General features: G+C 45.1%; 2 protein-coding genes across 2 annotated transcripts; both read left to right on the forward strand.

Annotated features, from left to right (window-relative positions):
* The first annotated feature begins 206 nt into the window (after nt 1-206).
* Nucleotides 207-4,544, forward strand: LOC148879650 (uncharacterized). The gene is made up of 3 exons (XM_088966422.1): nt 207-3,303; nt 3,378-3,808; nt 3,883-4,544. Exons 1-3 carry the CDS (start codon nt 3,000-3,002, stop codon nt 4,063-4,065), a joined length of 918 nt encoding a protein of 305 aa, XP_088822548.1. The 5' UTR covers nt 207-2,999; the 3' UTR covers nt 4,066-4,544.
* A 9,222-nt stretch (nt 4,545-13,766) lies between these two features.
* On the forward strand, nt 13,767-17,390 carry LOC148879651 (abscisic acid receptor PYL8-like). Its single transcript, XM_088961249.1, has 3 exons — nt 13,767-14,328; nt 15,090-15,305; nt 16,456-17,390. The coding sequence occupies exons 1-3, from the start codon at nt 14,206-14,208 to the stop codon at nt 16,672-16,674; spliced, it is 558 nt and encodes a 185-aa protein (XP_088817375.1). The 5' UTR covers nt 13,767-14,205; the 3' UTR covers nt 16,675-17,390.
* The last annotated feature ends 6,163 nt before the right edge of the window (nt 17,391-23,553 follow it).

The raw sequence follows: 23,553 nt of genomic DNA on the forward strand, positions 1-23,553 counted from the left end.
AAAAATAATAATAATTATAATCGTTTGTGATAATTAAGTATCAGTAGGTTTTACATCAGCTAACAATAAACATTTAATCTTTTATAAAAGCTTTAAAAAAGAAGTGATAAAGTGACGCCTATGTAACAACATTTATTAAATAAACCAAACACCCTGCCAAAAGCATCTCACATCCTACATCCCACCGATAAGGGTATAATAAGCTTCCTTGTTGCCCATCTGCACATTGTTTTAAGAATCAATGAGACGATTCAGACCAGTTTTTTGCTTTCATGAAAAAGGCTTTTGACAATACGAGAGGATGAAGACATAAACTGTGATATCAAAGATCAGAGGAAAAATCAAAAGGTTTATCACTAATTGGCAAGAGATTATTTTTTTAGGTATGCATATTATTCCCGATCAAATCCAGGGGATCAAATCATCAGGACCGAGTTGAGTTTTGAGGACTTTACAGGAGCTAGTTCGACAACCTCTTATTACTGGATAGATGTTGACTTGGACATGGTTGTTGGAACCGGGGAGGTTTCAAATTGTTTTTCTTCAAGTTGCAACGAGTGGGATGAAGTGCAATCAAGCAATTAATACAGCAAGGTGAACCTACAACTGTGTTTATCTTGGTCAGGTGACAGGAACTCTGATGGCCGCCTTGATTTCTCTCACCGTCGCAGAGCTAACAACGAACAAGGAGGGGAAGAAGAGAGAGAAAGAAAGATAGAGAGAGAGATGGAATGGGTTGCGCTGAGTTCAGATCCACCGCTGCAACCGACCACAATAGGAAGCCTGCCGGTGTTGGACCACCTTTGTTCACCTGAAGAATTCCGCTGGTGTAAGGGTTCGATCTATTGAAAATAGAAAACAGGAAGCCCTTGGAAGAAGAAGAAGAAGAAGAGGAGGCCAGAAAACGTAACGACGTAGCTCTTGCTGCCGATGGCCGCTAGTTTGGGTTACTGTCCGCTGCTGTTGATTGCTAGTGTGTGGGCAGTGATGATGCGCGATCCGGCCGGCCTTAACTGTCAACCACCTTGCTTCTGAACTGAATAGTAGGGAACCTGAAGCGGAGGAGATGAGGAAGCTCCGGGGGGGAACCCGGTGTAACGGCTCCGAAGCTTAAGTTAGAATTCTTCAAAAGTAAGATAAAACCAGATAGCGCAAAGTTTGCATACCTTGTTTATTGGGGGCAAGGGGCTCTTATAATCACTTCGCGCACTCGCTCCAAGGCCCTTGTCAGGTCGGGTATGATTACCCTTGCGTTTGTCAATTCGGTCGTCGTCTTTTCTGTTGGGACAGAACCGTCACTGCCTAACCGTCTCTCTAACTGGAGATGGCGGTGTCAGTGGCGGTGGCAGGTGGCCGTTTAGAGTGCGGCCGCCAAGCGTCAGATCCCAAGTCAGTCAGGTGCAGCGCCCTCGGGCACGGACTTCCTCAGTGTCAAGCATGGTATGACTTGTTTGGTTTTGGTGCCCAGAAGGTGATGCGGAGTGGTGAGCGAGGCGAAGTCTTGAGTTCGGAGGTATCTATAGGGCAGGTCAGTTCGGCGAGGTGTATCCCAAACTGTTACAAGGCAGGCCAGTTCGGCGAGGTATATCCCGAACTGTTACAAGGCAGGCCAGTTCGGCGAGGTATATCCCGAACTGTTGCAAGGTTGGCCAGTTCGGCGAGGTATATCCCGAACTGTTGCAAGGTTGGCCAGTTCGGATTACTTTCTGGTTTTGGGCCAAGGGTGAGTTCGGGCCCCCAGTAGGGAGTTCGGTCCGCTGGTGTCCCCTTGGTGTTCACGCCTTAGGCTTGCTTTTTTGTCGAGCTGTTGTTTTTGCCATGTGTCGCATAACTATGAGGTTGGGCCAAATCTTCCTTCATCAATTGCCCCCCACTCCTCGCGCCAAGGGTCTTGCCCTGGTGCGGGGAGTTTCGCGAGGTGGTAGGTGGATTTGTTTCGTCATTCGAATCTTGACTACGCGAGTTGCTTTTGTCAGGGTTCTTCGGTTTCCGAGAAGGCAGGAAACGTGCCTACTACTCATAAATGTTGATGGTTGTGAAAGCACGCATTTTAAATTTCAAAAATTCGCGCCGCTGGGACGTGACAGCGGGTCATTCAAACTTGACAAAAGCGTGCCACTGTTGTACGTGCGCGGGCGGCTGTCAGGGAGACGTGCGGCGCAGTCAACGCGACGTTGGTTTCAAGAAGGCGTGCGCTGGCGTTTCGCTCTTTTCGGAAAGACGTGCGCCAATCACGTCTCGACCTCATGGGACGTGCGGTTAGTGCAAATGTGGGCCATCAGATCGTCTTTGATCTGCACGGTCGGTTCTTGGTTACTATAGATATAAATAGTGGGGGACCCCAACCGATTTGACACTTGCGGTTTGCCTACTGAGCTCGCGTCCAACTTTTCAGCTCGCGTCCAAGTTTTTTCAGCTCGCGTCTAGGCTGGTTACATAGCCTCCAAGGTTTTTTGGCTTGTTCCCGTCTCCGGAGCCTTCAAAACTTTCTTCCAGTGAGTACCTTCCGGAATCCACCTCTTTTCCTCAATGTCTAGCTTTGATAGCTCAGACGACTCTTCAAGTAGGACTGACGTAGGCTCTACAAACCGAGCCATATCCCCCGACTGTCTCAGTGATCCTGAGGTGGAACTCGGGGACTATGAACCAGTAGGCCGAGCCGCTTAGGGCAGTTTGGCATCTACCTCTCGCCGAGGTCGGATGCTAGATAGGTTTTGTCCCTCGACCATGACGCCTGAGGGGCTTCAATTTATACTTATTTTATTCCTTCGGGTAGCTTTCCTTGGGAACATGGTCCTGATGAGATCGTGATTTTTTGAGAGCAGCTCGTTGCGGGGTTGCGACTTCCTTTCCACCCCCTTCTCGTCGAAGTCATAAACCACTTCGGTGTCACCATTGGCCAACTTCATCCGAACTCCATTTGGAACCTGGTGGGGACAGATTCCCTTTTTTGTGAGCAGAATTTCCCCTTAGACTTAGAGATATTCTCCTCCATCTTGATGCTCAAGAGACTGACGGGTTCTCTTCCTGGGGGAAGACGGACGTATTACCTTTCTCCTCGCCCGGGCTTTAAGCTTCTGCACGATCTTCCTAATAAGGTCCCTGTGTGGAAGCGGGACTACTTCGGTGTGCGAAGTGCACAAGGATGGCCCTTTCAGACCGGGTGGGGTGAGGCCGCTCCTGATTCAGGTGTTACTCTCGATAAAGAGACGGTGAAGGGCCTCCGGCAATGGGCACGGCAAGGTTTAAAGTGCCATCACTACTTAACGGAGGCCAAGCTTACTGCGGCCGGCCTGAGTTCGGGTAGGTTTGTAGTTATGCAGTTTCTTGCTTGCTTTGTTCCTTCAATTTTTCTGATGTCAAACTCGTTTCTGCAGGTGTGATGGACGCGGAGAGAACTCGTGGGGGGCGTATGTTCCAAGGTATGAAGAGGAGGAAGCGGGTCGCCAAGCGAACTCGTACCGAGCTGCCCCCGGATGAGGAGCCTCAAGTTCCAGACCACATGCTGGAGGATCTGCCCTGGGAGCCCGAGGTGACTCCACCGATGCATGAAGCTGCCGGGGTGCCTTATGCTGAGACCACTTATATGGGCGCTCCTGCATACTCAAGTGCTCCTACTCACTCTGGGTCTGCTCATACGCGGGTTGGGCCCTTGGGTTCGGGAGCTCAAGGGGAGTTCAGGAGCGTGTTGACGCCGAACTACGCTTTTCAGAAGAGTAGGGAGGCTACTTTCCCTGAGGAGATCATGGCGTGGACCGATCTTCCTTTGAATCAGGTCGCCTGCTGCGCCGTAACACATGCTATGGTGGTAAGTCAGATTTCGTCTGCCTTTTTCATTTTCTGTCGCTTTTGCTGTTATTGCTCACTTGTTTCTTTTGGTAGGTGAATTCTTCAATTCATGCCTTAGTAGCCCAAGTGGAGAGGAGCTCGCGACAAGCGCGAGCTGCTGAGGCTGCCGCCCATGCTGCTGAAGAGGCTTTCCGTGCTGCAGAGGCGAATACCCGAGCTACTGAGGCGGCTGCTTATGCTACCGAAGAGGCTGCTCGCGTCGCAATGGCCAGGTAGGCAAGGTCTCAGTGTGACGCCGAGGCCATGGGGGTAGTTGTCAAGCACATGGCGGACTTGAAGTTGGATTTGCAGCATCAAGTCGAATATCTTCAGGAGGACATCAGGGAGAAAACACAGATTTTTTCCCAAGACATTGAAGACGCCAAGAAGAAGGTCGTTGAAAACTACATTGCCTCTCCGCGTTTTGACGATCTAATGGTGCATTCTTACAGAAGGGGGTTCAAACTGAGCAGGTGGATGATCCAAAACACGTACCCCGACCTCGATGTTAGTGCCATATCCACTTCGCGTATAACTCAGGAGATGGCCAATGCTGTCGATGGTGAGCCGGACTCTGAAGGAGAGGCAGGGCCTTCGGGTGTTGTTGAAGTGCCTTCTGATGGCGAAGAAGTAGCTCTGAACATGTAAAGGTTTTTTTTTAAGTCCCTTCTGATGGCCAATGTACTCTTGTTTCTTGCAACGGAATAGATAATCATTTTGCCCGTGTTCCTTTTCTCCGAACTGATTCTTTGTCGACATAAATATGCCACTTTCTTGTCCGGGTTATTATACTTCTGCGACCTGTTTTGCCACGAAGGCTTTTGCAGCGAACTGATTTTTTGCCGAGCTGGTAATATGCCCGACTTTTCTTTGCTTGTTTACACCGAGGTTTCTCTTGGCTCTGCATCGTGGCCCATAGGACCTGATTTTGTCTACTTTGCTTGGCGGTTTATAGGTAGTATCGCCTTAAGTTCACGATGTTCCATGCTCGAGGTACTTGTTTGCCTTCCAAGGTTTCGAGTTCGTATGCCCCCCCGAGCACTCTCTTTACTTTATAGGGCCCTTCCCAGTTTGGTCCAAGTTTGCCCACGCCAGGTTCGGGCACCATAATCTTACGAAGGACCAGGTCGCCGACTCGGAAGCTTCGTTGCTTTACTCTGGCATTGTAGTAGCGAGCTACCTGCTGCTGGTATGCCGCTGTCCAGATGTGCGTGAGGTCCCTTACCTCGTCCAATAGGTCAAGGTTGGTACGTAACTCATCTCCGTTTGTCCAATTGTCGTATGTTTCTAGTCGCAATGTTGGTACTTCGATTTCCGCCAGGATCACTGCTTCAGTGTCGTAGGTGAGGTTGAAGGGGGTTTCTCCCGTGGTGGTTTTTTCTGTAGTTCGGTGAGCCCACAAGACACTTGGTAGCTCTTCGGCCCACAATCCCTTAGCTCGATCCATACGTGCTTTCAGTCCGCGCAGGATGGCTCTGTTCATTACTTCCGTCTGACCATTTGCCTACGGGTGCGCGACTGATGTGAAGTTTTGTCGAATCCCCATGTTCTGGCACCACTCTTGGAACTTGATATCCTCGAACTGCTTGCCGTTGTCAAAAATTAGTACCTGAGGTAACCCGAAGCGACATACTATGTTCTTCCAAAAGAAGTTTTGTATGTTTCGGGCCGTAACAGTTGCTAGAGGTTCGGCTTCTATCCACTTTGTAAAGTAATCTACTGCAACGACTAGGAATTTTCTTCCACTTATTGCTGGTGGGAATGGCCCCAGGAGGTCGATGCCCCATTGTGCAAAGGGCCACGGGCTGACGAGGTATTTGAGGTCGGAGGCAGGTTGATGGTGGATATTGGTGTGCTTCTGACACTTGTCGCATTTTCTGACGAGCTCGACAACTTCTACCTTCACCGTTGGCCAGTAGTATCCTTCCCGAAGTGCTTTTTGGGCGAGTGCTCTGCCCCCCAAGTGTCCGCCGCACAGGTCTTCATGAGTGTCGCGGAGTACGAACTCGGCTTCGGTAGGTCGCAGGCAACGCAAGTAGGGGAGCGTGTAGGACCGTCGGTATAACCGTTCGTCTATTATGACGTATTTGGCTGTCTGGCGCTGCACCCTCTTGGCCGCATTGCGTTCTGCAGGGAGGGTTCCGTCTATCAAGAAGCTCGTGAGTGGGTCGATCCAGCTCGGCTCTGCTTCCAGGACGGGAGTGACCTCCTCTGCCCCCCCCGAGAATACTAGGCCGAGGTAAGTCCTCTATGTACACGGTTCTCATGTTGTTGTGACTTGTGCTGGCTAACCGGGACAAAGCGTCGGCCTCAGTGTTCTCTGACCTCGGGATTTGCCTGATGAAGTGTGACTGGAAGTTGAGCAGGGCCTCTTTTACTTTCGCCAAATATGCGATCATGGAGAGCTCGCGTGCTTCATACTCGCCCGTAACTTGGTTGACCACGAGCTGGGAATCGCTGCAGATGACCAAGTGATTTGCCTTTATCTTTCGCGCTAGGTCCAGCCCAGCTATCAGTGCTTCGTACTCTGCCTCGTTGTTGGATGCCGCGAACTCAAAGCGTAGTGCGTATTCTAATTTTGTGCCGCCCGGGCCGCATAAGACTATTCCAACCCCGCTACCTTGCTGGTTCGAGGAACTATCCACGTGAAGGATCCAGGGCTCCTCATCCCAGTTCGCGTTTTGCCTGACCAGGAGAGATGCCACACTGGCTGCTACTTCACGGGTTTCAGACTCTATTGGCATGGGAGCTCTGGGTTCGCCCGAACTGGGGACCTCGGGCTCGACCTGTAGGGCTTCGTGGCTGAAAGTGCACTCGGCGATAAAATCTGCCAAAGCTTGGGCCTTAATAGCAGTTCTTGGCTTGTACTGGAGGTCGTATTCGCCGAGTTCGATGGCCCATTTCGTTTGTCGACCGGAAACCTCGGGTTTGAGTAAAACTTGTCTCAGAGGTTTGTCAGTCAGTACGATGACGATGTGAGCCTGGAAGTATGGGCGGAGTTTCCAAGTTGTTGTCACCAGTGCGTATGCTAGCTTTTCTATCTACGGGTACCTTGTCTCTGCTCCCTGCAAAACTTTACCAACATAATAGATGGGTCGCTGGACCCGGCCTGTTTCTTTTATTAGTACCGAACTGACCACCTCGTCGCTTGTCGAGAGGTACAGTTCTAAGACCTCGCCCTCCTCGGGCCGGGCTAAGGTCGGCACACTAGCGAGGTAACCTTTTAGCTCGTCAAACGCGAGCTACCAGTCCTGGGTCCACTCGAACCCTTTGCCTTTGATTGCTTTGAAGAAAGGTAGGCATCGGTCTGCTGATTTGGACATGAAGCGGCTTAGAGCGGCTATGCGGCCGTTTAGCCTCTGAACTTCTTTTACTTTTCGAGGTGGTCTCATATCTAGAATGGCTTTTACCTTGTCCGGGTTGGCCTCAATACCACGCCGATTGACAATGTAGCCTAGGAATTTGCCCGAGGTGATGCCGAAGACACATTTGTTGGGGTTCAATTTCATGCTAAACTGACGCAGGATTTGGAAGACAGAATCTAAGTCTTGTATTAATTCTTGTGAAAATTGTGTCTTGACGACCATGTCGTCTACATAGCACTCTATCTTCGTGCCAATCAGGGGCCGAAACAGCCGATTTACAAGTCTTTGGAAGGTTGCCCCGGCATTTTTTAATCCGAAGGGCATGGCCTTGTAGCAATATAGGCCGAACTCGGTTATGAAGCTGGTTTTTTCCTCATCGGATTGGTCCATCCGGATTTGGTTGTAGCCCGAGTAGGCGTCCAAGAAGCTTAGCAACTCATGTCCCGAGGTCGCGTCCACTAGGCGGTCAATTCTGGGGAGGGGGAAGCAATCTTTCGGGCAAGCTCAGTTCAGGTCGGTGTAGTCGACGCACATGCACCACTTGTCGTTCGCCTTTTTTACCAGCACCGGGTTGGCCACCCAGCTCGGGTAATGGACTTCCCTTATGAAGTTTGCTGCAAGGAGCTTATCGACCTCCTCGTTGACCGCCCTCCAGCGTTCTGGGGCTAAGTTGCATTTCTTCTGTCTAACGGGTCTGACTACAGGGTTAGTATTAAGTTTGTGAGTTATCAGGCTGGGGCTAATGCCGGGCATGTCAGTCGCGGACCAGGAAAAAATATCTAAATTTTGAAGTAAAAAACTCACCAGTTCAGTTCGTAGGGGTTCCTCGACGGAAGCTTCGATCTGAAGTGTGCGAGCTGGGTCCATAGCCAAAGTCGGGATTGCGACCGTTTCCTCTGTGGGCGAAGCTCGTTCCTCACCTTGCTCCGCAGGCCGCTCTAGTTCAAGGTCGTCGGCCGCCTTGGTTTTTCCCTTCAGTGCGGCAACATAACACTTGCGGGACTCAAGCCGGTCGCCCCGCGCTACCCCCACACCGAAGTTCGTAGGGAACTTCATTGCCAAATAGTAGGTGGAGACCATCGCTCGTAGGATATGCGTGATCGGCCACCCTATTATGGCATTGTATGGGGAGGGGGTTGCGACCACCAGGAAATCATGGTTGAGTCTGACCGCACAAGGCCATGTGCCGACTTCCACAGGTACTATTATTTTTCCGAGGGGCCTAACTTCCTCTCCGCTGAAACCCACCAGGGGAGTGTTCGCGGGCTTCAGCTCGCTCCTCTGTAACTGTAGCTGGTCAAACACTGATTTGAAGAGGATGTCCGCTGAGCTGCCCGATTCTACAAGTACGCGTCTGACCTCAAAGTCGTTGATCCTTAGTTTAATGACAAGCGCGTCATCATGGGGGTAGCAGACCCCTCGCGCGTCGTCCTCCGTGAAGAAGATTGGTTCTTCGGTCTTTGGTCTCTTTTGGGGGTTCCATTCCTCGAGGGCCGCTCCATGAACTGAAGTCCGGGCCGTTGTCGAGGTACACCCTGCTACCACCGAACCTCCCACAATTACATGGATGGTTCCCCGAACTGGCCTCTCTTCCAGAGGCTGTCACTGCAACGGTTCGGCAGGTCTGCTGCTAGACTCGGGGACATTCTTTTTGTGCTCCCCTTGCCGACCTGCCTTATTGTTATTATTGTTGTGCTGTACAAAGTTTCTCAAGTATCCGCGACGGATGAGCCCCTCTATCTCGTCCCAAAGATTATTACACTGCTCGGTACTATGACCATGGTCCCTATGGAAACTACAATACAAATTCTTATTTCTCTCGTTCGGATTTCCCTTTAGGCGAGGTGGCCACTTCACCTATGGGGCGTCCTTGATCATCATTAAGATCTCAGTCCGCCTTGTGTTTAACGGCATGTAATCCGTCCGAACTGTTAGGGGAGCTCGAAACGACTGGTTCGGCTTCAGCTCCCGGGCCGGGTTTTTCCTATCGACTGGGTTGGAGAGCTCGCCTTCCCTCTTTCTTTTCTCGTTCTCGCCTTCGGTTCGTTGGTTGATTTCTTCCTTTGTCCTCATGAACTTGTCCGCGAGCTTGAGGAATTCGGCCACGGTTGCGGGCTGGTTAGCTACCATGTGCCATTTGAATTCTTTGTGCGTTACCCCTCTTTTGGTCACCGCGAGCTGCACCGCGAGGTCCAACCGCGGTATCTGCAAGCATGCTTCATTGAATCGCTTGATGTAGCCCCGGATGGATTCTCCTTCCCTTTGGACTACTCCGAAGATGCTTTCCTCTGTTCTGGGGCACCGTTGGCTGGTGACAAAGTGTGCGGTGAAGACCTGCACGAACTGGGCCCAGCACTTTATCGACCCGGGGGCCAGGTTCCTGTACCAAGTGTGGGCTACCCCCCTGAGGGTGGTGGTGAAGGCCACGCACATGCACGATTCGCTGGCCCTGGCGAGGTGCATTTGGGACTGGAAAGCGTCAACGTGGTCGTTGGGGTCGAAGGACCCGTCCTACTTGTCCAAAGGTGGGAGCTTGAAATTTCTAGGTAAGGGGACCACCAGGAGTTCTGATGCGAGGGGGGAAGGAACCGAGAGAATCGGGGCAGCTCCTACCTCGTCCGAGCTCGTCTCTTCTTTGCCTCTGAGCTCTGACAAGACACGGGTGGCGGTTCGGCGGCTTCGCCGGCACCTTCGTTGTTGAGTGGGCCTTGTACTAGCACTGCTGGCCTCCGTGTTGCCGAGCTCGATGGGCCTGGAATGCTGGTAGTCTGCCGCCAGAGCGCCGAATCGGTTTTCCGTGAGCGGGAACTCGGGCTTGAAGCGCCGAGGCGCCAATCTCGCGGGCGAGGTTCCCGACCCGCCTGCGAGCTGCGAGGTGGGGATGATTTTTTTTCTCCCTTCGGCCTGGGGACGAGGCCTGGCTGTTAGGGGGTTCTGGGGCCGGGAGGCCTTTCCTTGGTGGGGGCGTCCATCCTGCGGGGAGGCCTTGACCGGCCTCGGAGCGGGGTGGCGAGGTGGAAGTAGTGGTTGGTTCAGTGGCAGTTGGGGGTACTGCTGTTGATAGTGATACTGGGAGACGTTGTGCAGCACTTGGTGCTGGTGAAGCTAGTGCTGCTGGAACTGTTGCATTCGGGCTTGCATTGCCCGCATGCACTGCATCAGGTCGTCCAACCGGTTTTGGCTGGCTGCCAGGGGGACGACAGTCGGTTCAGTAAAGGTTGTCTCAATAGGGGAAGGAAAGGGGATGCTTGTGGCAGGAAGGTTTACGGGCGCCACTGCTTGTGGCGCATTCGAGCTAGGGATCCCATCCACCGAAAGGGGGATGGTGAACTGTCCAACGCACACCATGGGGACTTGAAGTTGTTCCCCGGTGGTGTTTGTCTCCATGCCACGTCCGGCGTTGCTGGAGGAGGCCATGAGTGTTGGGTTTTTTGAAGAAAAGGGGTTATGGAAGTTTGGAGGGAGGCTTTTTGAAGTGTTCCCACAGACGGCGCCAATTGATGATGCGCGATCCGGCCGGTCTTAGCTGTCAACGACCTTACTTCTGAACTGAATAGCAGGGAACTTGAAACGGAGGAGATGAGGAAGCTCCGGGGGGGAACTCGGTGTAACGGCTCCGAAGCTTAAGTTAGAATTCTTCAAAAGCAAGATAAAACCAGATAACGCAAAGTTTGCATACCTTGTTTATTGGAGTCAGGGGGCTCTTATAATCACTTCGCGCACTCGCTCCGAGGCCCTTGTCAGGTCGGGTATGATTACCCTTGCGTTTGTCAATTCGGCCGTCGTCCTTTCTACTGGGACAGAACCGTTACTGCCTAACCGTCTCTCTAACTGGAGATGGCGGTGTCAGTGGCGGTGACAGGTGGCCGTTTAGAGTGCGACCGCCAAGCGTCAGATCCCAAGTCAGTCAGGTGCGGCGCCCTCGGGCACGGACTTCCTCAGTGTTAGGCATGGTACGGCTTGTTTGGTTTTGGTGCCTAGAAGGTGATGCGGAGTGGTGAGGCGAAGTCTTGAGTTCGGAGGTATCTATAGGGCAGGTCAGTTCGGCGAGGTGTATCCTGAACTGTTACAAGGCAGACCAGTTCGGCGAGTTGTATCACGAACTGTTACAAGGCAGGCCAGTTCGGCGAGGTATATCCCGAACTGTTACAAGGCAGGCCAGTTCGGCGAGGTATATCCCGAACTGTTGCAAGGTTGGCCAGTTCGGCGAGGTATATCCCGAACTGTTGCAAGGTTGGCCAGTTCGAATTACTTTCTGGTTTTGGGCCAAGGGTGAGTTCAGGCCCCCAGTAGGGAGTTCGGTCCGCTGATGTCCCCTTGATGTTCACGCCTTAGGCTTGCTTTTTTGCCGAGCTGTTATTTTTGCTACGTATCGCATAACTATGAGTTCGGGCCAAATCTTCCTTCATTAGGTAGGGTTCGGTGGAGGAAAAGCAAAGAAAGTCTGCAAGATGGGAGGGAGAATGAGGGGAGGAATGCGGATCGGGGAATTTGATTTTATTTGTCTTTTTGTGGCCGGTTGAAACGGCTGTGTAAGGCCCGTTAACATTATAAATCTCGATCCTAGACAATACGGTAACTTCTTATTGGTGGGTTCACATGTCCAGTGAATCCACCGATGCATTGAATGCGAACTCAAAACTCAAAAGGATATAACTCCTACCAACCGAGTTGGCACGTAACTGGATAAGGCTCACACGCAATGCGATTTAGAGCCCCGGTACTAATGGCTCTAAATCCACCTTTGTGAAGAATGTAATGTTGCTTAGATAAAGTTTGATGAAAATTAGATTAAGGCCACTATCAGCAAAAGGCGATAATGAAAAAAAAGGGATATAGAAGGAAGGAGTATAAATGGTCAAATATAAATATATACAATATATACATACAAAATAATGCAAAATACAAGTTTTTGCACTCTATCGTATTTGTTTTCCTTTCAAATGGAGCGTTACTTGTTAATAGATTTGGGTAAAAACCCGATCCATGCCTCGAACCCGATCAGATTCAATCCGAAAAAATGCGGACTAAGGTCCCTTATCTAGGACCCTCTCGGTTCACTGCCAGGTTACATCTCAACATTTTCAAACCCGCATTTGGTTTGGATGGTTAAATTGTTTAAATCATTTGAATTTAATAGTTAAACCTGAATTGACCCGAACTCGTCCCAATCCAATTGCTAGGTATAGTTGCTAATAGCTCGTGAAATACCGGATTAACCATCAGGTTGAATTGACAACATAATTACTTTTTAGTTTTCACCTCTGCAAGGTGGGTTAGGGATGAGGAATCACATTCCCAATTTTCGACCCAAATTTTGAAATAAATCACCGTTTTTTACTCTGGTTCCTGTTGAGGATAAAAGTCCTTCATCCTCGATCCCTAACGGAAAGGATTTCTCACGAAGACTTGTATCCTCAAAATTTTTTAACCAATAGTATTTTTTGAAAAATAAACAAAAATTTTAAAATACAAATAATATTTTAAATATAGTTTGATAATATGACCCCAACCATAATCGGGGATCCCTATTAATTTTCATCCGTATTCCGCCAAAGCAATTTCCATCTCTAACCTCGCCGGGTCAAGGAAGTTGGTACCTATCCAAACGAGAAAAATTCCCATCCCTATGTCATTTTAGGGCCCATATACATTCATAACAAAATATTTTTCTAATACATTCCAACATAATCTGTGTCCTTATGAGATTTGAACATACCATGGTAAAATATGCAAACAAATGTCATGTTGAAGCGTATTGGAAAAGTATTTTGTGAGCTGGGTCCAATATTGATGGTGGTTCATTTGTTAGGTTCTCTCAGGTGGGGATCCACTACCAGCAGAGCCGCATGTTGTATACATCTCCGTTATCGTTCATGAGAGATGTTCCATATGTGCGATAACGTAGGGACAGTGTTGGAACTCAGATATGTTTTGTTGAAAACATATCTAAACTATTATTTCTAATCATTTGTAGTGGAACTCAGATATCAGATATGCTACTCATCCTCTGTATATCATTATATAGGGATAATATATTATGAGTAGACATGAACAGAATTCTCATTGGCAGGAGATCCTGTGTCATATGTGGAGTCGGACCATATTAAGAAAAAACTATCTACCAATAAAACCTTCCAACATCCTCCCAACACAGCATATCTCGCCACGATTGAAACCGCCGTTAAAATGGGATCCGCCATATATAAGATGTGTGGTTTAAGATCTTCGTGGGAGGGTGTTGGAACGTTTTTTATCGGCAGATGATCCGGAGTGAAAAGGAAGGGATATAGTGAAAAACGAAATACATTGGGGTGGCGTCAAAAATGTTCCAAATGACGCCTGAAAAGGGTATTATAGACTAGACGACGCCGATTACTTTTCTTGTTTTAAATGGGCGGAGGAAATACCGATACGCTTTACACTTAGACAGATCCTCTTGCTTTTTTTACCGTCTTTTTTAACTTTGAAGCAATCCAGAAAAAGACAAAGAACCAGATATGACTTTGACTGGAGGCCATTTTGGTCATTTTCGATCGCTCATTAAATTTAACGTTGGTGCACAAGTAAATTACCGCAAAAAAGAAGGGTTTTCTCGGCGGTCACCCGGGATAATCCGCTGCTGGAACGGGGATAAGAGGCTGAAAAAAGCGGTTAATAAAAAAATTAAAATTAAAATATTTCTGGCGGTGAGATGAAGAAAGAGGTTTTGGTATTGGAGGTCGCAAACTCGCAATAGCGGTGGGGTTTGGTGGTTTCTGAGAGACTGAGACTGTGAGAGAAAGAAAGAGTGGGGAGGGGAAGCGAAATCGAAACTCTGATTGTCACTGTTTTTTTTTTTTTTTTTTTTTTTTCTTTTCTTTCTATTCAGAAAGAAATCAGAAAAGGAGAGCGGTTTTCAGGGGAGTTCGTTCATTTTAGGCTGTTTTCTGAAATCGGAGAAGTTTGGACTTTGGAGAGGGCAAGTTATCACGTGTTCCGAGTTGATGGTTGCAGAGAAAAGGTTTTCGCCATGAACGGTAATGGATACAGCAGGATGGAGGCAGAGTATATATGGAGGCACCACCGGCACGAGACGAAAGACAATCAGTGCAGCTCCGCCCTCGTTAAACACATCAAGGCTCCTGTTCATCTCGTAAGATCTCATGATCAATCCATGTCTCCGCATCCCTCCTATATTTGCGGATTATTTTCACTTTTCAGTGTTATCTGGTGTTTAGACAGTGTCTCCGAGGATTCAGGAAGGTCGATGTCCAGATCCTGCAATTTCTGGACCAATTTTCACCGGTTTTATTTTAGTCTTTCTCTCATGTTTCTCTTACCTTGTGCGGATCTGAGTGGCTCAGCTTGATCTGAAATGCTTTTGTCTCACCTCTAATGAGGCTGTATTTTAGTTGTCCTGTTATCTTCCGTGGCCATAGAGCTAGTTGCAGTCAACTACAGGGTTCTGTATTGTCTAAATTTTTATTCTTAATGGAAGCTCAGTGGAAGGGATAGTTTACTTGGATATCGATAGATATTATAGTTTTTGGATAGATCTCTGGAAGTTTATTATTTCACAGTGATTTTTTTTTTTTTCATTTCTGTTTCGCGGGAGACTTTTTTCTGGCTTCGGAACAAATTTTCGCAAACAGCGAATTAATACATATTAGTAAATATGCTTTAATATCTTCGCTATTAAAATCTTTCGGAAATATTTTATTGGATAGAATTGAGATAATCTGGTATCTGTCAAGTGCATGATTTGACCTCTGAATAATTTATGTAGGAATTGAGTTGGATTAGTTCAAGTTCTTTTATTGCTGATATTAATTCAGTGGAACGTCGATATATATATATTTTCGATTTGTTTTCCATTGGATTGTTTCTAAATCATTTCCATACCTATTTCGTCAGGTCTGGTCCTTGGTGAGGAGATTCGATCAACCTCAGAAGTATAAGCCCTTTATCAGTAGGTGCGTTGTGCAGGGAGACCTTGAGATTGGGAGTGTCAGAGAAGTGAATGTTAAATCAGGACTTCCAGCCACAACCAGCACTGAAAGGTTGGAACTTCTCGATGATGAAGAACATATACTCAGCATTAGGATTGTTGGTGGGGATCACAGGCTAAGGGTCTGCCCTTTTATCTTCTTCCTCTTCCTTTTTTCTTAATTTGTACTTTGCTTGAACAAATTCATGGATTTTTATGAGACTTTGTTGATAGACTAGATATCACATAGTCATTCATAGGATATATGCGGATGACATAAATTTATTTATTTGTGTATTGTTGGTCGGGATCACTAATAAGTCTATGCTGCAGTTTTTCTTTGGCACGTCTATGCATATGGTGTTGTTTAACCATGAGTATTTGGGTTCTTGCTCCATTATTTAAGTTTATTTTGACTTGTCTGGACTTGATAATATAATGTGCCTGCTGCATATAACCATGAACTGCAACTAATATGTTTTAGGTCCTCATATTGGTCAAAATAAGTTAAAATCAGATAGATTTGATGTCCAGAGCTTCTTTGGATTTATGTATGTTTCTCCTAGCCGTTAATACCAGTAGGTATTGTCATCTTTCACTTCAATGCTCATCAAGATTTAACACTGTTTTGCAACTGTCATAGAAATTCCATCCTGTTAGCAAGCTCAAAGGTATAAACTGAAAACTAATTGAATTCTATCAGACTCATGCTAAAAAACTGTCATGGTTCGTTTTAGCTTTCTTAGGGATGGATGAGAATGTTGAAAATTTCATGAAACATTTGAGTTGGAAGCTCACAGATTACCATTTGACTTTTTTAAATCCACCTTTATTTGAGAAGTTTGTTGAACTATTTGAGGTTTAATTCTGATATCACTATTATCCATATCCTATTGGTTTCTGGTTCAATTTCTCCCTTCGCAGTCTATTAACATGTATAATCAGCATTATCTGCTAATGTGCTATTTGTCCCTGCAGAAATCTATTGGGTGTCAACTTCATTCATAGAATATCACTTCTACTGAATGTCTTCCATGTTTTTGTTGTATGTTTGTCTGTGTACATCTTTGTTGAGGATGGGGAGTGAAGCTTGTAATATCACTGCTTACAGGTTCACAGGCACGTGTAGCTAAGGTTGATTTAAGATATGCAGAAATGTTCTTTGATTATATGACAGGAAAATTCAGATTCTGTTCCTGCTTGATTGCAATAATCTTTGCAGCTCTTAGCTTGTAGGCAGCCAAAATTAGTTAATACAATATATTATTTTATAAGTTTTTCTTCATTTTGCAGAACTACTCATCAATCATTACCCTCCATCCAGAAGTTATCGAGGGTAGGCCAGGAACCTTAGTGATTGAATCCTTTGTGGTAGATGTGCCTGATGGGAACACCAAGGATGAGACATGCTATTTTGTCGAGGCCCTGATCAAGTGCAATCTCAAGTCATTGGCAGATGTGTCCGAGCGGCTGGCAGTGCAGGACCGGACTGAACCCATTGATCGAATTTGAGTAATTGGTGATTGGGGGAGACATTGGCTGAAGACTCCAATTCCCGTGGATGAAATATCCAAGGCTTTTGGATCTTGGAAGCTTTGGAGACAGACCGCTAGTAACTTCTTCCATCTTCAACAGACTGCCCTCACTTCCTATTTTCTTTACTTTGTGTGTTATTTTCCCCTTTTGGTTTCGGAACGATGATGGGATATCCGGTTCTTCAGTATGTCAAGAACCATCATCTCTTCGATTGGTTTTTTTAACCTACCCAAACCAGAAAAGCGGACAAGAGAAAAGGGAAAAAAAAAACGAAACTGTTCTCTGTGATATTTCTGCTTTTTGGCTGTTTTAGTCTCTGTTGATCCGTGGTCATTACATATCACTGGTGAAAAGAGTTGGCGTTTATCTAGTGGATTTTCATGTGTAGCTTCCGCAGCTTATGGTTGCAAGAGAGAGGAGGAAGGGAGAAGCCAGATGCTGAGTTTGTCAAAGGAGCCATTATTATTATTATTATTATTATTATATAAGCATGTCTTGCGGTCCAGTTGTGCTAACTTCTAAAAGTTATCCTTGGTTACTGTACCAATTGCATCAAACATCACTGATCACTCATCATCATCTAAGCCTTGCTCCCATCTATAGTTGGGGCCAGGCTGATTATTATTACTTTTTGGATCATATATCCTTGTTTTCTTTTGGGATAAATTTATTTCCTCGGGCTGTCTTACATATTTGGTTGGTATTCCGGTCTCCTTAGTGCTTCGCACTAATTCTTTATCTATTGAACCGGTTTCAATTTTAGTGGCTAACCGTTGTTATCTCATTTATTTTAGAGACTCCGTTGTCACCTTATCCTCTACCGCTTGCCATATTTATGTCACCCTTTGTCATTTACCCAGGTTTCATCTTCTTTTCTGATGCCTGCAGACTAGTATTTGCCATCATAAATTATTGTGTTAAAATTAGGAACTTGTTTTGTGGCTTTTCCTTTAATTTTCCTTCTTTTTGGATGAAGAGAGTAATTTCAATTTATTAGTACATGCACTGGTTGCTATAAAAAAAAAAATGGAATATGCACCCGTTGAATTCCTGGGAGGTAGTCCTGGTCCCTACTTTTTCCTTGTGATGGGTACACCATAATATGAACATTGTAAGGAAAATGGTGGATTTCTCAGTGATGGGGTTTTATTTGCATGGCCATTCTGCACTTGGGCCATTCTACTAGTTTCTAGTGCTAATTAAAATTCTGAATGAATTTCAGATCAAATTGCCTAGGGCTCATCTTACTGTTTATAAAAAATGCATGGCAAAAGCAGTGTAAGGCGATCGCCTTATGGTTAATACAATAAAAAGAAAAAGACAAAAAAAAAAGTGTTTGTAGTACTCTTTTCTCGTCTACGTTCTCCATTTTGATAAAAACTGAAACCCTATCCATTAGTCTATGTTTGATTTGAAGGAAAAGGAAGGAAAAGGTAGAGGTTTTCCTGCCATTCCCTACCTTTTCCTTGAAAAATCTATGGAAGGACAAAGTGGACAAACTTAAAAGTCCACCATACAGTTGAGAATTGCAAGTTGAATGCTGGGAACTCCTTTGAGTTGACTTTTAGTTTTTACAGGGGTATTTTCGTTTTACTCTCCTTGTATGGTGCAAAAATTTTACCAACGAGATTTGGTGATAACACCACATGATGGGGTTGTATCCCGGTCCGATTGAATCGCCACCTGGATGCTGATATGGACGAGGATATGGCTATGAGCTTGGCAGGTTGATGACATAGAGCATCATTCATTATGATAGAAGCATCAGCTATGATGTGCATCGAGAACCCCAAACCGAGAGGGGCATGTGGCAAACAACGGGCTCCCGCATAGCCCCCCATGACAAGGAGTGCAAAACCACACTAGAACCTCGGCCGAAGTCCCCTCAGAACGCTCCATGCATCCCAAAAAGTGACGAGCACCACAGCATTCCCCTGTGGGTATTTAACTGCATGTAACATGAAGTAAAGCACTCTAACCATTTTAAACTCTCTCTCTCTCTCAGTTTTGCTCGGGTAAGACTAGCTCGATTTAGTAGCCCGACGGTCCGATGTAAGTCGGGTTTGGACAAGATTTCAGGCCCGCAGGTTTGGGCTCGGGCTTAAAATATTAGGTCTGATTTTTTTTTTGATCGGGTTTGGAATTTCTCATAAAAACCTGGCCTGAACTTGATCCCAACTTGATAATATATTATATTAATAAAAATATATTTTATATAATAAAAAGTATATATATATAATATTTTTATATTTTTTTCTTTTTTCAAGTAATAATAAAATTTTTCATTTTTTTTAGGTTTTGAAGTCTTAGTATAAATATAACAGTTTTTAATTGAATTGAAAAAAAATCTTTTTTCCAAATTTCTAACTGGGCTCAAATTCGGGCCTGGGTTTCAGGCTTTTATATGAGGGCCGGGCTCGAACTCGGGCCTAAACATATTCTGTTAATGTAGAAGCAAAGCCCGGCCCGAACCCAACCCGTAAACAAGCCTATTAGGAAACCACCTCGGGGACCTCTGAATTCAACTTTTTATAGGTTGTCGGATTCTCACTAGCTTGTCCTACACTGCTCATCTACTGCAACACATCCAATTCGATCCATCCAGTTTAGCGGAGCCTTTTATTTACTGTTTGCATATCTCATTTGGAATAACATGACCACGTTACTCCACGGCATGCAAGTTCATGTTTCCTATATGCATTTTGGCCTTTTGGGTTGACAAATTCTTATTGGAGTAAATGAGTGATCAACTAGGCACCATGACATCACACGTTCAAGATAACTGCTAGAATGCTAACAACTAGACATTAGTGTTGATTTATTAAAATTCAAGATACTTAGTTGTCACTAGGGGTGAGCGGATGAGCGGTTTATACTTGGAACTAACCTCAAACCATCCTTGAACCAACACTCACCCAAGCCTGTTCCTAGGTCTTAGGGTTTTATCCTACCTTTCCGACTTGGAGAATTGACTTTGGAATCAAGTTTGTCTTAAAATATATCCCAAAAAACTAAGGGTGTAAAGATTTGAACCAAAGCACTCATGATTGCCAATCATGGTTTCACTTGACCATTGAATCACTTAACTGATTTGATCATTTTTCTTCAATTTAATATTTGAATGTGTATGATAAATAACATAAAAGGTAAAATTTTACAAAATTTAAATTATAATGATAAGTTTTGAAGTATATATTACTATATTATGATAATCTATGGATTAAATTATTCAATCAAATTAATCAATAAATAATATAAATTTTTTAACTATGGATTATTAATTATTAAAAGCAAGTTAAAAAAAAAAAAAAAAAAACAGGTTCATTTTTAAGGGGATAAAGAAAGAATAGGTTTCACATGTAGACCTTGAAAACGACCTTGACAGCATACATTCCTGATCCAAATATCTGAAATTGACCATCCCCTACAAGGTAAGTTCCAAGTTCTGCCTTCAAATTGAACCAACCCAACACATGCTCACCCCTAGTTATCACGCTTTGAAATTTGATGTCCAAGTGTCACTACCTAAAGTACATAATATTCGAATTGGACAATAATAATAAGGTAAAATACAAAAACCTCCCTTGAAGTTTCTGAAAATCATATAAACCTCCTCTATAGTTTCACTTTAGCAAAAATCTCTCTATTTTTGAATATTCGACAAACACCCCTTCCATCAATGACAAAACGTGTATAACTACATTTTTACCATTAGACGTCATGGATATGATGGTGGACTGGCTGTTAGTGAGGGATTCTCATATTAAATTCAATGGCCACAGTGTGTTTCAATTAGGGAGAGGGGAACACATCTGAGAATTTCTCAGTAACAGCCAATCTTTGTTTTAACATGGATGACAATGTGAACTGTTAGACATCCAACAATGGTACTAGGAATTTCGTTCAGCAATGGGCAGGAACAATACTTTATTTTATTGTTTGTTATAGGAGGAAGCATGGTGGAGAGGTATGAGAATAAAATAAAAGAAAGAAATGCAGTGGTTTCAAGTTACAAATGGAAGGAATTGAGGCAAGAAGAGAGAGAGAGAGAGAGAGAGAGAGAGAGAGAGAGAGAGAGGGAAAGAGAGTGAATGATTGAGAAAAATGGGGACCTTAGTTGCAGTAGTGGTATGAAAGCGGTCACAGTAGCTCAGCCACTACTGTCGTTCGAATAGATGAAATCGATAACCAAGGGGGTGTTTGTAGTGATAGAAGAAAGTCAAACAATGGGAGATGAGGAGGAAAGGAAGAGAGAGAGAGGGAATGAGGAAGAGAGGAAAAAGGATGGCTGGAGGTGGGGATCAAATTCAATCACCGCCATTGTGTGTTTCAGTCAAGGAGAGATGATGAATAGTGTTATTTTCATGATGTGCATAATGAGGATTCAGCCCCGATGATCCAAACTGAAGGGATGAGAGATCTATCATATGGATAGCCAAACCTTGCAGGTAGATTGGACGAAATTTCAAAAATTTCTCTCTCTCTCCCATTTAGGAATTACATTCCCTATTTTAGAAAATCGACATTTTTAATGATCAATCTTAAACCAAGAACCAGACCAAATCTGAAACCAAAAGGTAGGAGAGGGATATACCTGATACAGAGTAGCAGTAACTCCCAATGAAGGTGTTTACGCCCAAAGAAACCTCCAAAAACTGCTATCACTGAAAATGATACAGTGTAGGGTGGAGCAGAATCAGCAGTGTTCTTCACAAGAACCAAACCCTTCAACAAGAATTCGATGGAGGCTGTGAGCACGACTTCAGATCAACCTTTCTCCAAAGACTAATATCAAGAACTATTCTTGATCGCTCCTACAAGAATAGAGATCGAACTGGCAATTGGCGGCAACTAGAGGAGAACGCAGGGAAAAGATGGCACAGTCACACTGTTGTTTCTTCTCTCTCTGTGATCTAAGATCTGATGCCTGGGGTTTTGAGATATCTTGAATGGTTCGCCCCCTCCTCCTTTTATAGACTTAAAGAGATCAGCTCCTAATCCCATTAGAAGTTTCCTTATTCAAATCCTTATTTGAATCTGGTCTCTTTTTAAGTGATAAGGATAGATCCTTATCTTATCTGCAGATTAGATCAGCTCTCCTAATCTCATTAAGAGGTTTTCAGACCCAAATCTCTATTTGGATCTAGACTCTCTAAGTAGATAGGGATAACTCCCTATCCTATCTGTTGATCCAAATCCCAAATCCGCCCCTTCTTTAACAAATCAAATTAGACCAATTCGATCTGGGCTTTAGGCCCAATAAGTCCATGTGCTCAATAGCACTCCAAACTGCTGCCCAGTTGTGCTTCTTTGTATGGCGTGGGACCCAAACATTGATCTACACATCAGCCACATGGGTTCAGCCCAGCCTTTGTTACAAGGCCTGGCCGAATACACTGTTATGGACAGTGAACCCCTGAGCCCATCACCATGGGCTCTTAATGGGCCCAACACTTACATTAAGTGGTCATTGGGCCAAGCACCTTATAAAAACCCAAGGACTGTGGGCAGATGCAAGGTTAACCCATCAGGTATTACCCTCAATGGTATTATACTTAACCTCTCAACCCATAATGATCAAACACTGCCCAATAAGAGATGACCTCTCCCTCGGCTGCAAAGAACAGTGTTGCATTGTCTACTTACATTGATCCCGGGAATGAAAACATTTTGAAACCATAATATATATATATATTGCAAAAAACAAATTTTAACGATTGAAATCGGTTGCTGATAGTATTGGTTTCCATCAGAGAGAGTGCATCCCCAATCATTACATTTGTACGACAAAAGGAATGATCCTGTCACTATGATCACCCACTCAGATGAATTCTCGGACTGTCCCAACATACCCAGGTTTTGACCCCCTCTAAGGATCTCACTGATTGGCGTATCAAAGACACGCCAATTTGACACTTAGTGCAGTATCATAATCGAGTCTAGGGGTCAAGTGTAACATTTCATTTTTGCCCACTAATCACCAAGGTCCAGGACAATACTAGAATTCTGGTCTAGTTCAAGGTTTTAAATAAACCTACACTGCATGTACCTCAGGTCTCACCCTAGCAGCTGAGACAGACTACCCCAACCAACTTGGCGGCACATTAGTATCAGCCTTATCAGGATAAATCTCCCCAAATCTATCCAACGATTGTGAGCATTCTAAACTAACACGAGTCTCATATATGTCTAGTTTAAGGGTATTACACAGAAATACATCATCATAATATGAATCAAATATGTACTTTATTCATTTACATTAAATGTCATAAGGTACATCATTCTGATTGGAGCTAAGGGCATACACTATCTAAGACAAACACCTTTGCTTCGAGAATTCACAAGATGCTGAAATTGGGTTCGAGTATTGATGATGAGATAAGGGTAGATGACACTCTTACGCCGCAAAGGAGGAGGGAAACGAGGAGAGCAAGATGGAGGAAGTCAATTAGTTCTCTCGACAGCATGACTTGTTGATATACAGGTGTGATTTTTTAGAAAAGCAAGCAACAGAGGTGGGGGTTCAGAGAGCAATAGGGGATTCAATATCCTGTTTAATGCAGTGGCTCTCTTTTTTTTTTTTTCTAATTTAGGTCTTCTCTGCCTATGTCTTTTTTGTTCACTTGTTAAACCCCAAAGTTCAAACTTCTATGTTTTATATAGTTCTTCGTTGATATAAATCTCTGGAATTTCTTGCATCTCATCCTATCATAATCTTGCTTAGTTAGACGCATATTTCTAGATTTTGGGATTTATCTTCATGCATTGTATAATTTCTGAACGTTCCGTTTTGCGTTTCAGTCAAGGAGAGGGGAACGGTGGATAGTGCTATTTTCTAGAGAGAGAGAGAATCAA

Source organism: Nelumbo lutea, chromosome 1, assembly GCF_056320005.1.
Source record: "Nelumbo lutea isolate HS-2025 chromosome 1, American lotus-T2T, whole genome shotgun sequence".
Classification (NCBI taxonomy): domain Eukaryota; kingdom Viridiplantae; phylum Streptophyta; class Magnoliopsida; order Proteales; family Nelumbonaceae; genus Nelumbo; species Nelumbo lutea.